This window comes from Chroicocephalus ridibundus, chromosome 1 (assembly GCF_963924245.1).
Source record: "Chroicocephalus ridibundus chromosome 1, bChrRid1.1, whole genome shotgun sequence".
In the NCBI taxonomy this organism is placed as follows: domain Eukaryota; kingdom Metazoa; phylum Chordata; class Aves; order Charadriiformes; family Laridae; genus Chroicocephalus; species Chroicocephalus ridibundus.
In genome coordinates this window covers 112,748,773-112,767,994 of record NC_086284.1, presented here as the reverse complement: position 1 = coordinate 112,767,994, position 19,222 = coordinate 112,748,773, and the positions used below count along the sequence as shown (strand labels likewise).

Genomic DNA, 19,222 nt, shown 5'->3' with positions numbered 1-19,222 from the left:
AATCGGTTACTAGTGAATGAGCCACTTAAGGATCAATAAACGCTTCATGTCTTTCCAAACCACACTCACTACTAATACTGTTTTCTTCTCCCCTTGCAAGCAATTTTTTTCTTTTCGTTTACAGACCTTTTGCCTCTAACAGCGAGATTAATGCGCTGTCACGATTCAGAACCAATTTCATTGTTTGCATAGCTGCATGCAGACAGGTATCCCAGGAGCTTCTGCCTCATGGACGCTCCACAGAAGCCCATCATCGATGCCTGAAAGTTTGTTTGAAATCACTAAGCTTCCACCTTTAATTGCTGCTTTCTAACACTACTGGGGAATCTTGACTATTCAAGCGCACTCTTTAATCCAGCTCTACAGGAAAAATGCATTAACCTTCATGGCCTAAACCTGCCTTCAGCCCAGGGAGGAAGGATAAATTGTTTACTCTAGGAAAGCTAGCATAAATTTTTTAATAAATTCCATTTTGTTCCAAGGAAGTTAACAATTCATCTACGATCACTGATGAGATGGTATCAGAAAACAAAACTGCACTTCATGTCTTGTCCTCAGTAGCTATGTTCACTGACATTTTTTTGTATGGCAAAGCTAAGTGCAGAAATTACTGTTGATGAAATTAAATGGTTTCTGAAATTGTCTTTAAGTTCTTGACAAGTAACGACATCTACCTTACTATTTTTCTATATACATGCTTGTCCACATAAACACAAACAACTATGCATTTTTATCTTTGAACAGAAAAAAATTAAAATCCCAAACGAAGATTAGTAATGCAATGTTTATCAACAAAATCTGACATTATACTATTTGGAATATTATAAGATTTCTTTGTACTTTTAAGATATCCTATTATCTCACGTGTCAAAATGTAAATATTATGATAGGCATTCCGTTTTGAATAGAAATCCGTCTGCATATATGTTACAGTATTAGATGTCTTCTCCCATTCGCAGCCTTATGAAACATCTCCAGCAAGCGTGACATTGGAATAAATCAGCCAGCTCAAGACTGTCAAGACTCATTGATGGAGAAAGTGCACAGCCAAACCCTGATGAACTCCAAAATCACTTGCTAGCACAATAGCTCCTTAGAAAATCATGATCAGGTGTTGAAAATGAACTGCCCTAATTTTTAACAGAGACAACAGACGAGTGGCTTCATGGTGAGACCAACTGAAAAGATAAGGAAGGCCTGTCCTTTTGTATTTCTATCCATCCCCAACTCAGGTGTTCCATTGCAACGTAAGTAACATTTTAAATATCAATGTTTAGGGAATTCTAATAGAAATATCTGATGGTAGTTTGGCTCTTCTCCCCTCCCTCCCCAATGTCAAAGAATGAAATAGGATGTGGACTCGGTGAGAATTTCATCGTAAAAGAGACAATTAGGTTAATTTTGAAGACAGCAGAGCTGCTTGAGACACACACCAACAGTTCAAGACTAGCCACGTATCGCTTATTTTGTTAGCGCTACTCACCCTCAGAGCTTTAATCTGAAGCGTCCCCTGGTCCTGGATGGATGTTCGAGGGTCTCTGCTCAGGAAGGTGAATCCTTCTTTTAACCAGCTGATGACAGGAAGGGGGTCGCCGGTTGCTTTGCACTTCAGCAAAGCTGTGCCATCCACTGCCAGTGTCTGATTGACCGGCCCCTGCAGGATGATGGGTGGAGGCCTATCTGTCAAGACTAAACAGTGACACATGCATTGGCATCCACACCTTTAAGGATCCTCTGCTGCAGCTAGCCCTTTTCTTGACACAGTACCAATTTTAACAGGCTGGTTTAGGTTAGCCTCTAAAAGGCTAAAACCTTTCTTTTTTGGAAGACCCACAGATACATGTTAACAATTAACTGGTATATTTGAAAAGCGTTTGTGTAAGAATTTTATTACACCACTGCAACACCTAGATATATAAAATTCTGTTAGCAAAGATCATGACACTCATTTAAGACTGGATGAAAATTAAGATCTTGATCCAGAAAAGAACTGAGGTATATCTCTCATTTCTTCCAATTTAGGAAAGCACTTAAAGCACATGTTTAATGTCACATCAAAATGTGCTTAATTGCTTACCTGATTTAGGGCTTAAAAGAGAAAATCTGTTAAAGTTCAAAGCGAAACATTGCAGCCATTCTAGCATGGGTACCAACCACATCCCCCATTCACATTCAACTTGTGAGTTTTCATCAGCAAAAATATCTAACACAACCTCAGTGATCTAAATGACTTTACCACTCTTCCCAGTGGAGAAAAATTCAAACTCAATCAAGCCATTTAACAGCTTGCTTACCAAATCATTTCATCACCTTTTAAAGCCATGACCTCTCTTAACTTTTTTTCCTCTAATAATTTACATTTGCATGCTTGAAATAGTGCTTAAAGGACTCCACAACCAGTTAGCGAGTGCATATCTGCGTATAAACCTCATTCCACGACCAGTGGGATATCTTGAAGTTGAGGTAAAACGCTCATGTTCACTCTTCTTGAAAGACCAATTTTTTCAGAAATAACTCTGCTGTTGAACCTATTCTCTGAGCCATCTGTTAAGCAGCAAAATACAACTTTTGTTTGCACAAAATGAATGTGAAATGCTTGAATATAAACAAGGCTATGACTCCTGCATAAAATCAGTATATCAGAACTGAGAATTCATTTTTATATATTTACCTGCCACATTGCTGCTGTTTTAAATCTTGGAACAACTGAACAGTTATATGATTGGTATTAAATATTGTAACAGGCAGGATTAGCTCCTAAACCAGTGTAAATTAGCTTGCCCCCACTGATATCAAATGAGTTTGAATCATTTATTCTAGATGATAATCTGGTTCATTATAGTCCATACACAACCTGACTCTAACAACGAAGTGAAAATAAATTATTGTGAAGCAATATGGTTTCTGTTGTATTTGAGCTGTTTGAGAAACAAACCTCTGGAACCTTCAGCAGATCCAAAGCACTTCCATTACATTACTTAATAAATAAAAAATACTAGGAAGATGTTAGGGGTGGATTTTATACCCAAAATAATTGTTTCTGAAATTGTAATGTTGCGAAAATACTAACTACCTTCTTTTGTTAACAACGTATAGAATCATTAGTGTTAGTGGCACCTTGGAGTCTGAGTTCATCACATTTATTGAAATTGAAACTGAAAATAGAAAGCCAATACAGATCATTTATTAACATCAGAACATGAAAGCTATTTTGGAAATTCTGAATTATCACCCACTGAATGCAGAGACAGGACAGGAAACAGTGTATTACAAGAAAAGAGAAAATGTAATGCCTTTTCACCTTGATATGAAATTTTTGATCTCACTAAGATTCCTTATGAACACACAGTTCAGCCATTTGGTGAAATAAAAATTGATCTCAGCTCATATGTTACTATCAGCATACCTGCAGCACGAGTATATTAAAACAAAATCTCAGCTGTGTAAGTTTTCATTTAGATTTAACGTAAAACAGCAAATCCGAGTTTTCTAGGTAGCTAAAAATTAAGGAAAAAGAATTACTTAAGGTGCTCTCTATTCCATTGCAGTTATTTGCTGCATCTAATTGCCTTTCATATGTGTAGCAATGTAGGTATTTTCAAAACCTACTGCATACAGATATTGTTCTTTGGCATGTAATTAGTTTTTTTACAGCCCAAATGAGGAGCTCATAATCCTTTAAATAGCTCTGATCAATAGTGTAATTGAAAGTCTCCTGGCCAGAAGGAATCTTCATTTTCAAGGGTGTTATGGGTGAAAGACCACTACAGGTTTCCATGACACTAAGGCTAAAGGTTAAATGAACACTTAGGGTTTCCACTGATCTGTGAACGACTGTATTGTCTTCACAAGTATGACTTGTAAATCTTCTCTAAAACGTGTATACGTGCTTGAATTCCTACTACGCAGGGCTCCAGTACAAGGACTCAAAACTCGGTTAGAAGTTTAAAAAGATACATCATAAGAATTCTGAGGAACAGAGCCATAATGAAAAATATCCACAAAAAGGGGGTTTTGTTAGTTTCTTTTGCAACATTTTAATTTTTAATTTACATTTTATGTTGCTTATGTTGCAGGAAACTTTTATATCCGTTCCACATAAATATTTTTTGTGGATAAAACAGATTTGCGTTGTAAAAGAGATTTCAAAATTAATTTAATTTTTAAAAATGGTTTTGAAACTGTCAGAAGACATATACTCACATATTCTGGTAACTGAAAAATTATCAGGTTCCTTTTGTGATAAAATGCGGCTTAAATTTTGAGCAGAGTATCAGCAAAGGACAAATTATATTTGTTAATGAACAGTTTAATCACTACAAATACAACTTGGATCTGCTCAAACCATGTTTAAATTTGGGTGGAATTTGGTCAAATTACAACAGGAAATTAAAATAAGAGAATGAAAAAATTAAGTCTTTACTTTGGCACTTCCAAAATCAGCATTTCAAAAATTTTCCTGGTGAATTAATGGGGAAAATCAGATACAAGTTGTTGTCTCAAAGCAAGATCGTTTACCCGATTACAAAATTCTCGTGATAGCATGATAGGGCAGGGTGTTCTCCTGAGAGGTGGAAAAGCAGACACCAACGCTTCCTCTGTCTTTTTTGAGGAAGAGCTTCACAAGAGGCTGTGAAGTTGTTCTGAATTTATCCTGTTTGAAACTGTCACACTTGCTATAAAATACGTAATATATATTTGATCAGAGACAGGAATGATGGTGGCCGGATTTGCAGATGAGTAAACTGTGAGTGATATTAAATTCTTCCAGAAGGATTTGAGAGACATATCCCAGAACATTCAACAGACCTACAGTCAAAAAATAGCAGAGGAGTTTGGGAAAAATGCCTTAAGTGTCTATTCCAAATGGAAAGGGAGCTGTTGAGGTATGCTGACAACTCCTTCTCTCCTTTTTTTTTTTTTTTTTTGACACCTGTTCTGAATTCCCTTGTATGTCCAGCCTTTTGCTTTCATTCAAAAGCCTATAAATGAGATCTTTTTAATTAGTTGAATATCCTAAAACATTTCATTCTTATGTTGCCATCCACTGAGGGAGGTTAAGCTTGCCCCTGCATTCCATTACTCATCCTAAACTGCAACCGCTGGGTAAACTAGCATTGCTAGGCCGATCCTACAGTTGAGCATACAGTGGACGAAATTTTTATTAATAAATATAAATAATGACTAGGTTTGGAGAAACTGAGATCTTCTCCAAAAGATTCTGTGCATGATGGATAAATTTATGGAATAAAATACTAATTGTAAACTATTCTTTTTATTTTGAGCGCAGACATAGTTAGATGGAAGCACTCGGTTTATTTGCATGATTTGTCATTTACAGACTGCGAACTGCATGTTCACGTCTTGAGTTTGAAAGGATTGCTAAGATTGTCTCAATTTTTAAAATGATTTTGCTTTTCCAGATGCACGTTAGACAGCGGATTATGGGATAGCCTTTCAAGAAAATACAAGATTTGAATTTCAAATACACCGAAGGCTCTTAGCACAGTCCATAATCAGCAAAATTATCGCTCAACTCAGCACATTTCATCACAGCTAGTAATCTCTTCTCATGTGAACACTTGAGTTAAAAATATTTCCAGTAAAGACTTGTAAGTGCAAAAATGTAACAACTGAAACACTGCTATATATGGTGTAATTAAGCACTTGTTTTTCTGCACATGACATATGTTTTCATTCTGTATTGGAACTTCAATTGGATCTAAATTACTCTGGATCAAACAAAAATGTGTTCAAAATGAAAAAGATGGCTCGCCACTATTATTAAATCATTAACCAAACAGAAAAATTCTGGGCTATGAAGTAAAACTGAAATCACCAGCCAAAAACTAGAACACTAATGCTTAAGTATATAGCTAGCATGCACAGTGTTTATCTTTTATTATATTTTTTAAAACCATTAAATTAGATTTCCCTACTGATAAAAATCATTAGCTTCCATAACTTCTGCTCAGAATCAACTAAAAGAGATTATTTAGACATTTATGGTTAACTTCCTAACTGAAAGCAATTAAAAAAATATCTGCGATCTAATGGTACATTTATTTATATAATCTCAGTTCCACAATATTGTTCTGGCACTTTTCTCCTGACCTCACCTGCCCTTTGACTCAAGGATGCAATGGTATTTCTATAAAGCAACCTTGTATTATTTCATAACGATCATGCTGACAGTGGGGTCTGGAAAGTGTTTGAAGAACGCAGGCCTTGCATTCCTTGAGCAGCAGAGCCACCAGCTAATGCTTTCTCTAGCAATGTGGAATGCGCACCGCCTTTAATCACAATTAATTGTAGTTGAGTTTGCATTTTTAGCAGGGACACCTTTGTGAGCTTTCTGTTGACTCGTTAAATAAACTAACGAAAATTCCAAAGAGGTCATTAGGATTTATTATTTTCCCCTCCTCCCCCCTGCCCCCCGCCAAGAAATAGATAAAGATGGACCACAGGCCTTGTCTGTCAAAAGGAAGAATTTCTCATCACTAATATCCTTGAACCTGATTTGATCCTCTCGGCCCCTGTTGCAGTAAATCTGTACAGCATCAGCAGGTGCAACCATTAACAGCTCAATGTCCTCTTAGCCAATGTTTGTGTGTTCTATTTATTCCAATCACAGTCATGGCACTGAATCAGGCAGCGCTATGGACAGATATTAAAAAATACTGCCTTTCCATTAATTTAAAATGACCTTTTAATCTACATTTAAATTTGAATTGAATGAAAATGCATCATTTTGTCAGAGACCATGAGAGGAAGGACTTAAAGAGACTGCAGAGCGAAGGTTAGCCTTTAGTCTTCAGAAACTACTTTACAGAAAAGCAATGTGCTTGTAAAGATGCAGGGATAAGGCAGAAATTATCTCCCCTTGTCATAAAAATATAGACAGCTTTTGGAAAACAAAGAAAAGGCATCAAATTAATGCTCAAACCTCTATAACACGAGCCTGAACCTCTCTACCTGTCACTTGTGATGAATATGTTCTTGTGAAAAGCCAGATTATTCAGAATTAGACATCTTTTCAAACTTTCATGGTGCAGGCAGGTCTCTAAGGGAACAGTAAAAGTAGACCTCTGCATATAACAACAGTTTTAATGGCAAAAATTCATCAAAGTCTGTCAGGAGATATTTAATGAGTCAGTTAAGATAAGGAATAATGACGTTGGGGAATGCAACAATCTCCTAGTATAAGAGGAATTCTGTTGTTTTCTTCACTAACATTAAAGGATGCAAACTGCCTTCTATCCACAATGGAATGAAGAGAGCTATCAATGGGACTCATGTTTTCAGATGGACTGAAGTAAACTTCAAGGCAGGATAACTTTCAAACCCAAAATTTTGAAACGGAAAGCATCAAGAGAGATCATGTATACTTTTCTTTTCCTTTCCTGAAAACCCTACCTACACATTTACATGTCTCTTTTAGCATCTATCCATACTGAGAAACTCTTAGAACACAATTCTGAGGTAAGGAAATATCTTGGCGCCTTATTGACACAGGGAATAAAGGTCTACATGTTGCAGCTGTTCTAAACCAACAGTACTTCAGTAAGTTCAAGGTAACTGTGTTGATTTAATTGAGCTAAGAACACATCCCCAAACGAGCTGATAATACTGAAGACTGGGAATGAGGTGGGAATTGAGCGTGATTTTTCTGCACCCCAGTTCACTGCTTTAATCACAAACCTATTAATTCTTCACAATATTTTTCGCAGTCCTACCTTAGCTCCAGCAAACCGAGACACTTGCTTTCTCACCAACCCAATTCTAAACTGGTTTGTACTGGTTTTTTGTATTATTGAGGAACCTCCAGAAAGCAAGCAAAAGGCAAATTAGACTTTGATGCCTTTTTGATACCATAGAGAATTGCACAGAGAACCCTTTCATTGTATTTGTCTGTTTACTTGCATGAATTATGTGCTCTTATATGCCTTTATTTACATCACTTTTAAAATGCTTTTGACAGGAAAAAACAATAGGAACTTCCATAGCTCACCATCAGTAACCTCCAGCTGAGCTTTTGCTAAAATGCTTCCAGCAACCGTCAGTGCTTGACAAATGTAGTAGCCTGCATCAGACCGCTGAATGTTGGTAATAGTGAGGTCTCCGGTTGGTGACACTGAATACCTGCTGTTGGGTTGGAGAGGCTGGTTTGGGAAGAGTAGATTCTGCAAAGACAATTCATCTCACATCAATTCAAAACACAAAAGCACCACTTTTCCCTCAGCTAGAGAGGCAATGATTTTTCCCTAAAAGTACTATATATAAGCTAGAAGAAAAAGTAAGTGTGGTTATGACCTTACGAACACATAGAGCTAGCTTTCCCTGCCTTGGGCAACTTGCAGTTTAAATTAGAAACAGCCCTTTGACAGCACACAGTGGTGTATTCTGGCTGGGGGTCCAGGCAAGGAGAAATTTTCCAACAATCGCACTTGAGTGATTTGTATTTGTGACACATTCATCTCTGTTCTAAATGTAATTGAAATAATATACTTATTGGCTGTCAAACCAGGAGGACACAATACTACAGTAAACATTAGAAAACTAGCAGAAAGAATTGAATCCTGGGGACTTGAGGGAGCACAGCACTATTGTTTGGCTGTGAATATGTTCTGGGCAAAGGAGAAAGTAAGAGCGTGGCACAGAAGGAAAGCTGGGAGGAAGACACAAACAGGTCATAAAGTAGGAGAAGCTGGCAGAACGTGAGATCTTAAAGGAGAAGTAAAAGGAAATTAAAACTGAGATATACCAAAGGATAAAAGCAGCATGGAGCCTTGAGGGTGAAGAGAAAGAGTATAAATCTGATGTGGAAATCATCAGAGAGAAAAAAATATTTCATGTAGGATAAGACAACGGTTAGCACAAAACAGGGGGATTAGCTTTTGCCTTTGGGCTGGATTGGAGAAAAGAGAGATGTCAATAAGAATAACTGGAATGGATGTAGCAGTCATTGCATATGATGAAGGACTGAATGAATCAATAATACAGAAAAGGACAGAAAAGCTTTTAGTGGTGAAGGCTGTGCTTTCAAGGAAAAAGTTATGCCGTCTGGCACAGCTCTCGATGTGAAAAAAAAAGAACAGGAAAAGGGAGGCAATGTGAACAGAAAGGTCAGCAGCATTGCCCAATGAGACAGAAAGGGGAACAGATTAAACAATAATTAAACAACAGTAATTCCAGTCCGGCTTTTATGTCAACTCAACAAGCCCCTCTGAAAAATACAATTGTTTGTATCAAGAATACCCCAACACACTGTTACCATGCTGTGATAAGCTTTCAGTCATTACTGCAACTCTGTACAGCTTGGCTGTGCTTTCTAATGATGACTCCCTACTAACTTTTAAGCTTGTCTATATGGGCTAAAAAGAAAATCTAAGAGTATAGGATAGGGTATTACGTGAATTTTCTGTAGGTCTGCTTCTTCTGCAGTAGACCTTAATGGTTCACAAAAAATCATTTGCAACTGACAAGCAACAAACTTGGACTTTAAAAAATCCTGCTTTGAAGTGAAACTCACACCTTTATCTCTCTGGTTTTGGCAATAAAAGGAGAGAGATATGCTTTAAATAAGATCCGACACCCAAGTATCGTTACAATTGTATTAACCCACCAGGCTACTTGTCACCCTAGGGTGAGTTTTTCCCCTTATCCCCTTTCAATGTCAACGTTCAAGAAATTTTTCACAGCAAATTTTTCCTCAAAAATCAATATGCACCCAGTAAACATGTCAGATCCAATAAGAAAAAAAGTGTGAAAATTCTGAAACAATTTCAGGCTACAGGGCTAAGTGGGTCTTGAAAAATTGCCCTGTTTTCTGAATTGCATTGAAACTTTCAGAATAACCTCTGCCTGGCACAGACACCAACTGAATGAGGGTATTATGAAAACTCCACTAAATTTTACGAGAAAGCAGAGAATTTTGATATGGCTGAGCTTGACACCATTTATCACTCATTATGCAAAGTCTAAAAAGAAACACAATGTAAAAGACAGTGCAAGGATCAAGCTCCTAATTCTTAAGAGGAAGAAGATCTGCTCTTCATCGCTGCACTAGAAAGGGGAGGCTGTCCTTTTTATCTTCGGCATGGGCTTATCTGTTCTTGAGAGGTACCACATCGCAGTGAATATTCCACACTTCAGGAAGAGCTCATCAGTCTCATGACTCCTTCCTTCAAAGACCAGATAACTATGAATTATAACTTGTCCTAAATTAGAGTATAACCCCTTTTAAAATGTTTTTACAATTTCACTGGTTTTAATTAGCTGTTGGGTTGCTCATCTGGGCACAATGGTGGCGTACTAGGTTGCAAACAAGGGGAACAGCGTCACCCCTGATGTAATACCACTGAATTTATCTCAAGGAAGAATTTAATTTTGAGAGTCTAAAGGTTACACATGCCCCGATCTGGTGCATTTCATTGGTGGGCGGCTGTTAGGCTCTGGCGAAAAGGCTACCGAGAACAAAGGAGCAGCTGTTGGCACGAAAAAATGACTCAGAAGGGAACAGCTCCCCTCCCTTCCAGCTGGTTGTGCTCAGAAACAGGATCGAGAAATGGATTCACAATGAAAAATGCTCTACAATTACTGGAGTCAGCTAACATGACTACATAACGTTATTCTGAACACTAACAGTGGTGCTGCTTACAGTTCCTCAAGTAATAGCAGAAGCACACATTGTAAAGCCAAGAAATAACTCATAGCTGGGCATGCAAAGGTGAAAAGTCATGTATGTTCAGTGCACCACACCTAATTTGACCAAAATACTGTCCTTCAGATTTGTACAATGATATACAGTATGTGGAAACTCACCTGTTCTATGGTGTCTCATTGCAAAATCTGGCAACTCGTGTATTGAGACTGTAACCTGTGTTACTTCACTGATGCTCAATTAAGATTAACACGAGGGTGTAGTGAATCACACTGAGCTACGTTTCAAGGTTTGATTATAAACCATGTAGGTATCAATTTTTACGTTGCATTTATTTGCCAAAAAAGACCATTCTAACCCTCAGGGATCTGGTTCTCAATATGGTAATTAATTTTCCAGGTTTGTAATTAAACAGCTTCAACATGGTACAATCAGTAGGTAATAACATTCAATTAAAGACACAAGATGCATTTTCACCTTAAAATGTTTTTACCCTTGAAGTGATACCAATGGAAGAGGATAAAATAGAGTATTAACACTTTTCAATTACGTTAAATGACTTTAATCCTGCAAATGATGCCCTACTTTAATTAGAAGCTCTTCTCTTTATTACAGCATGATGGATGTCCACTTTATTAGATTCAAGTGTGACACTATAAGCTCACTTCACATAAACATTACCATGTTATTAAAATGCTCTACAAGGAAGGGGTTTGAAATGTTTGCTAGCACATCAGTACTTCCTACTTTAATTTCAATATGCTATTCTACTTTCCCTTTGGAACAATTTTCGCCTTAGTGAGACTCACAATACTGTGCTTTTCCAGGATGTGATCCATGGAGGCTAGATCTAAAGTTCTCTGAATAATACGCTGAAAGAAACATACTGAAGACTAAGCTTACTCTCATACAAGCTTACACTCATAAAGTAATAGTGTGGTATCTTTGTAAGCCACAAATGCAACGTAGCACAAAAAGCTGTGAGCCTTGGTCCTATTACTCTGGATCAGTTATCTGCCCTTGTAAGAAGGTGAAGCAGAAGCAGGTGGGGCAGAGCGGGAGGTCTGTGGTTCTGACCTCCTGAGCTGGTACACACAATGCCTCCAGATTAGACAAAAGGCGCACCTGTACTGCACAGCACAGTGTGAATATTTGAGTTAACTCACATATCGCTGTATGGCAAAAAAAGGCACAAGACTCTGAAACGCCTCATTTAGCCAATGGAGAAGGGTATGCAGTATAGATACACAGACAGGCGTAGCCATGACAGGCTTCATCAGGGAGCTGCAGGAGGCACTGTCCTTGGGCATCCATTTACCCCTTTTAATCTCTTCTCAAGCGCAAGAGAGAATTCGACACAGTTTACAGTGTTCAAATTTAACATACTCACATGAACTGCATGTTGAAAGTGAGAAGGCCTGACTTCTGCTGCAACATAGTGCCAATACAGCAACAGCAGTAAAAAAATGTTATGGCATGACATTCAAATATTAAGCTATAGAAGTTAGTATTGGCTGATGGCAACATCGACTGCTACATCAGAAATTTTGCTTTCAAAAAATGACAGTAAGAATCAGGGAAATATTTCCAAAACTAGATTTAGAAATTTCCTGAGACAATGTTACTGAAGAAAGCGTCTCCGTGTTCAAAACCTCTATCTATATGCACTATGAGAATATGCCTATGCAAATCAGCTTGCTAGATATATATCTGCTTGATCGTGTCTAGACAGGTTGTGAACTGTAATTACTGCACTGATTAGTTAAAAATTGAGCCATACCTTTTTTATCTACTATGTTTGTCTCACCCATCTGCTTGTTGGGGGCTTCAGAAGGAAAAGTCTTTAAGATACATACTATTGCTTTCTATATGTTTATACAGCACCGAGCACAAGTTTCACCAACTTAAATGGCCTTTGAGTTCTTCACAATATTAATATTTTTAAAAAAAACAGCAACAAAATTGCCAGTAGAGAATAGTGATAGTTTAAAAGACAAATTCCTGTGAAACATCAAAAGAATATATGAAAGGTAATATAAATAATATTCCTAAAAATCTAACAATATAACTACTTAGAAAGGCTTGAAAGACTTATAGGGTACTTATAGCTTACCTGGCTTCCTTCTTTTTGCCAGAAAACAGCTGGCTGGGGATTTCCTTTAGTTTCACAAGGAAAAGTCACTGTTCGACCCTGGGCTACAATCTGGTCTCGTGGTCTCACCACAAACTGTGGGGGAGCTACAATGTAAGAAAAACCATGGTGTAAATTTAGGGTATTTTGCAAGGGGGGGGATGAGGAATATTAAAGGAAAGAGACAACATTATGGAGATTTTTTTTATGCCAGAGGACGTAACACCAGAAACATTAATTAGTGTAGACAGAACTAATATATAAACAAAAACAACAAGAGCAACAAAAAGAGCAGCAATATCAGTATGTGATATCCTCAGTCGTAAAAAAAGAAAAAAGAGAGGAAAGAAACATTACAACCATACATGCTAGAGTAAAATTCTGATGACAATAAATGCTAAGGAGCAGCAGTCAGGTGTTTATGATATTAGCTGTGGATGTATTCTATCTTTCATCTGGGCAAATATCAGCACTCTCATACCCTCTACGCTTCACAGAGCTTGTTGTTGTGCTGGAGCTATTGTGTATTGCAAGGTATGAATTAGGATATACAGACTGCCTTTTTCAATCCGCCCCTCTACACTTTTACAAATGATGGAGAAAGGAGAGGAATGTCTGGATGACAGCAGAAGGACAGAAGTTCAAGAGTTCCCTCTCTTCTCTTAGGGGTAGCATGGCCAAGAATGGAGTGGGAAGGAGGACTTGCTTTAAAAAGAACGGTTGCTACAACACAAACTTGGGAGATCTGGATTTCGGCTTGCGTAAAGACAAGAAAGAAGCAATAGTTGATGAGTTAGTAGGCAGCAGTGAGTAAGAAGGAATAGGTATTCCAGGAAGTCAGGAAGAGACAAGGAAAAGAGAAAAGGAGAAAGTGGAGTTAAAACAAGAAAAAAGAACCAGGACTGACTATGTTTGCAAGTACATGGCATTAACAGTGTTCAGACACAGGGGAACAGGAAGCACAGTCAGAAGAGAACAATTTCTAAAAGAGAGGTATAGTTTTACTTGTCTGGGGATGCAGAATAGAGAGTCAATGTTTAGTGGGAATAAGAAGGGAAAGAAAAGGTGTTAATGTGCAGAAGAGAAGTGGGGAAGAAGCAGTGTTGGAGGATTTGAGAGAAAAAACTTCACATCAGCAACTATGTTGAGACTGATGTGATAAAGCAAATGACTTTTCTATGCATGACATGCAAACCTTCCAGTCTCAGTTCAACACTGAAATTCACTGGAATTGGATTTATACTATTTGGCATATCTTAAAAATGTAAGCAGTGTCTCCAAATATTCTCATCAAACGACTAGCTTTTGGGGCAGGCTGAAGAAGGGGACAAAACAATAATAAAAAAACCCACATTAATTTTATTCTATTCCACTATCAGTTTGGTCGTTGTGGAGAGGGATGGTTTAGGAACACTAAGCTTTTAGGTAAACAGAATTTAAGTGTTTTAGAAAACCATATTTTCACCATTATAATTACAAACTATTTAATTAGGCACGAAGAGCAATCAAGACCCAGCTTCCGATTACACCTGCTGACAGCAACGACACAAGTCTGCTCACTGCATAGAAATGTATGCAGATCTGATTTTTTTAAAATACGCTTTATAGTTATCTCATGAGGTACTTCCCAAGGCTTTACAGATCAGCAGGAGTCTAAAGAGCACCAGTTCAACAGCACTGGTCTAATGCATTCTTAAAATAAGAACTGCAAAACACCCAATAAATATGAATCACCACCAATTTAGAAGGCAGAGGGTGGGGACAACACGAGGAGTCTTCCTTCTGCCTCATACTCCTAAACGCAGGTTTTGGCCTCTCTGAAGAGAGAAGTGTCCGCCTCTTCTCATCCTGTACTATTCCTAAAGCGCTGAACTGCAGAAGTTACTTGTTTTTCCCCCACCTTGTTTTACCCAGAATAACTGTATGCAATCTCTACAGATGTCAGAAAGCAGTAATGTGGTAATGAGTGCACGTGTTTGTTCATTCAATCATATGAGAATGGAAAAAGAGAAAGACCTTTAAGTTGTGAATTTGAAACCTCCATTCCTATAGGCATACCTTACATTACGGTATCTCTACTGTTCTGACCACCCACTTAATAAAGGTCACTGAATTAGTTCCGTGTTTGCTGCTCAACCATAGAAGTTCATTGCCCAGGATATTAATATAGCATCAATAGCAACTTCAGGCAGAAGGGAGAGCAGAAAACCTCTAACCCCTTCAGGTGTTATATCTGCATTTGACAGGAACTATGCATGAGTCCCATGCCTATCCTGCATTACGGGTGGCCTCAAGACCATAATCTTTCTATCTTGACACTAAAAACCTGGTGTCAGGAGACCATTCCATAGATCATACCTAAGCATGATTGATGCCTAAGATCACTTCGTAGGCATATTTGGTGCACTGGGGGTGTGTTACGCTAACAGTGCTCTGAGACAGTTCAACATAAGAAAGAAGGGCATGACAATTCCGTGAGCCTATCTTTCAAATCACATAGCCAACTAAATGCAAGGCAGGTAAGTTTAAGGGTTCATCTTCAGGGCATGCTCTAGTGACAGAGATTGTAGGGTTTTTTTCTGTGTGTGTGTATGGTTGGACTCGATGATCTCAAAGGTCCTTTCCAACCATGAAGATTCCATGATTTTATGATCTGAAACATTCTCACACACACAAGGCTGTACTGTAAGTCGATACCTCAAAGCTCTGAGCAGATGTAATAGCACTGAACTTGTTGCTGTGGCAGACCTTCCAAGGACCAAATTAAGGTAATTTGCTAGTCAAGGAACAATGAGAGCTAAACGTCCTAGTTTCTACATAGTTTCCAGTTTTTGATCCACCCCTAACTTTGAACATCTCTAAGAGCAGAAAACTGATCCTTTCTTCTGTAAAAAGAGACAAGGAAGCGAAGCAGGAATTAAGGCTGTCGCTCAGTCCAGATAATCCAAATGACGTGGATTGACTCTGTTGAGTTCTCTCTCTGCCACGCACCAAGTCCTATCCAGCATTTGCCATACTAGCTGAACAGAAGATCCATGGCCTCATAGCTACTAGTTTAGGCTTTTTAAAGACTCCAGTAAACAATGACATATAGTTAAGCAAGGATATATTTTCTAGCTTTTCTCTGCAACCATAATTACTAGAAATTCACTAAAAAAATAAATAAATGAATCGGAGCTTTTGTTTAAATATAATCTCTTGATCTCACAAGGAGATAACTTTTATTGGTCACTACATTAATTAGAGTAATACTGTAATTTTAAAGAACATGAAAGATGCCATTTTGGTGAAATAAAACTTTGTATTTGTTTTTTTAATTTATTCAAGTAGGGGGTTCTATAATGAAGGAAAACCTCATTTTGTTGCAGTTTGTTGACATATTCAGCTATAGCTCTGTTTATAGACAGCCACTGATAATAATGACCTTGTTTAAAGCATTTAAACAATGTTTTCACCATATCAGTTTTTTCTATCAAATTCCAATCGAATAATGCAAACTGAAAACTGAAAGTAACAGTTAATGATTGCAGGAGTAATCTTGGTCAAGTGTAACTACCAAAGCGGTAAGACTGCCATTATCCTCAGAGAATGCAATGCGACCCTGCTCAAAGGCAGCAAGGCTTCTTTGACAGAATAAGCACTTGGGCTCTTCATTTTTCCTAAAAATAGAGCTTATTATCTTCATACATAGAAGCTGTTTATAAAGATAGATAAATATTATTACTCCCATTTTGCAGAAAGGTTAACTGAGATCATGACTTCCTCAAAGCCCAGCTTCAGAGGAATGCTGGACAAAACCTAATTCAAGCCATTATTGCTTCTTTCTCTCGAAGTAGGTCAATTTTTAAAACATTCTGAAAAGGTACTGTTACAGAAATAACAGCGGGCTTGATATGCTTCAGCTGTTAAAGTTATGTGGTACTTTAATGCTTAATTCAAGCTAAGCATTAAGGTCATTAGAAGAATCTCTTGAAAAAAACTGTTATGAAGCAGCAAACTGAATGTTGTTCCTATCAAACTATTACCCTTTACTGTTTCAGATGTAACATTAACTGGATTGGAATAAACAGAGTGGAAAAACTCTTGCTTAATTGACATTTGAAAGTCAAAGACAATGGCTCTAAAAGGAAATATATTGCTTAGATTCCAGGGGACTCGACAAAAATACGAAAAAAGAACAATTAAGACCACAGACCTAGTATACTATTGAAAAGACTTTTTTTTTTTTTTTAGAAATTTAAATAGTACACAGTAAATTAGATTTGATTTCTGGCAAATTATGCTTTGATACTGCATTCAGCAAGCACTGGCTTCAATCAATGTCACACTAAAGCTCTGTTATGCTAATAGCCGCTTGTGAGGCTGAGCGGGATGATATGGAAATCAGATGGTTGAACATGAATAGAAAGCATAGGCCATGTACGAGGGGGCTTTGAGATGAGGGGATGGAGGGACCCTAAGGTTAACCACATCATGTTCAGAACTGTTTTTACAGCACAGAACAGTATTCTACTGCAAGAATTCAAATGAAGATAGAAAAGCATGAGCAGTAGTAAGCATTAGTTACGTTGTTCAAAACGGGAAGCATACATTCTGTTGCACTCTTTCTAGATGTCATTTTATGCATGACAGAATGGATCTTTTCTTCTATTAATAAACGTATATGAAGGTAGCCTCTGCGCAAATGTTAAAGAGACGCAGAAAAAAATAAAGAAGAAAAAAATCCTGCAAATTATTTCAAAGGGATCTCTCAACCCTTCTCCAGTCTTAATAGTCAGCAGAACCTCTAATCTGAGGTGATGGATTGCATACATTTCTTTCCCAGTAGTGTTACTGAATACTAAAGGTTACGCTGAGTCACCAGGAGCTGATAAAGCTGCTGAGGTAGAGAGGTTTCACTGAGACAGTGAGTTCATCCTTCATAGGTGAACTCTGGTCACCTGATAACAAACATGGCAGAAGACTCAGATGGGGAGGGGACAATTACCACAGGAAAATGTGAATTCATAGGAAAAAGTACGCTTGATCCCATATCAAGTACTAGCAACATTTTCTTCCAGTGACAGTTTTCTAAGCTGATCTTGTGATTTGAGGTTATCCTTGAATTCAATGAGCCTAAGGGAATTTTATTATCATGACTTCCTCACAGCACCTCCCTCGGCCCATGTGCCCTGGGGTGTGTACATTATATTGCCGTGATTTTAATTAAAAGTAGATACTGTAGCAAGTTTTAGTCCAGTGTTGCTACCACAAGCAGAAATGGAATTATAACAACAGAAACAAATATCAGTGAGATTTTTGTTGCTGTTGTTTGGTTTATTTCTAAACATCCTCAATTACCTAAGGCTGCCGCTATGAGACCAAACTCATTTTACATAATCCAAATGATTTCCACATAATGAAAAATTTATTAATCTTTTAATTACATGTACTTAGATAAAATGTCCTCACATACCATGGCATATGAGGCTTTATTCAAAGTGCATTGAAGTTGGTAGGAATTATCCTATTGGCTTATGTGGTCTTTGGATCAGACCCATTGAAAAAATAATATATTACAGGAAAACAGTGACAGCAAAAAGTATTAAAGGGCTTAAATTACAGATTTGACAACCTTTAATTGCAACTAATTTCAGTTGATAACGAACTGCAAATGAAATTCATCGTGAAGATTACTTAGACAAGCTAAAGTGATAAAGATGAGTGCTTCATTTTAAACTGTAATTGTTTATTATCCATAAACATATTTCTGTGACTGGTTCAAAGGGGGCAACGGGAAAGATGCTGACTTGTTAAAGTTTTAAGCAAAACTCAGATAATGCTCACTGATAGGGGAAAAAGCTTTGAAGAACAAGCAGAAACACACTGTCTGGTAGAGCACCAAGACTCTTCAAGACTCATCTCTGATTCCAGCAGGGAAGAGACAGCAGACAAACCTAATATTCCCATCTTCAGTCTTCTTCAGAATTGTACATTTGCAGCAATAAATTAATTTCATATTAATCCTTTCAACAATCAAAGTCGCACCTGCTACAATACTCAGTAGTTCTGCCTGGAAGTAAGAGAGTCAGTTAAGGTGATAAGATAATAGCGCCTTCCCCAAATTGTCTTCTGACTTCTGGAACCCCATCAACATCCCGATCTTCTTTTGCAAAGCCCTCAAAGACGTGAAACTGAATATCTCAATGCTTGTACAACATTCATGTGTCCACTCCAGATGATCTTCAATACTTGTTGATACTTTAAGAGACCAAACACAGTTCCAGTCTTACCAAATACAGATCAATACTTGTCTCTAAGACGTTTACACAGAGGATAGCAGAAGCTCCCAGAGCTCCAGATGAAGTATGGTGTATTTTGAAAAAGGAGGTAACCCTTGACATCATCTATGGAGTAGGACTGCTTATTTGTTGGATCGTTTTGCTGGT

At 37.7% G+C, this 19,222-nt stretch overlaps 1 protein-coding gene across 15 annotated transcripts in view; it reads right to left on the bottom strand.

Annotated features, from left to right (window-relative positions):
- ROBO2 (roundabout guidance receptor 2) overlaps positions 1 to 19,222 on the bottom strand; it is a 471,920-nt gene that overhangs the window by 93,155 nt on the left and 359,543 nt on the right. For all 15 annotated transcript variants that reach the window (XM_063347562.1, XM_063347578.1, XM_063347615.1 and 12 more), the window contains 3 exons: positions 12,777 to 12,901; positions 8,012 to 8,183; positions 1,484 to 1,689 (listed from right to left, as the gene is read on the bottom strand). In XM_063347562.1, coding sequence (XP_063203632.1) covers positions 1,484 to 1,689; positions 8,012 to 8,183; positions 12,777 to 12,901 — 503 coding nt within the window. The remainder of the gene's footprint in view (positions 1 to 1,483; positions 1,690 to 8,011; positions 8,184 to 12,776; positions 12,902 to 19,222) is intronic.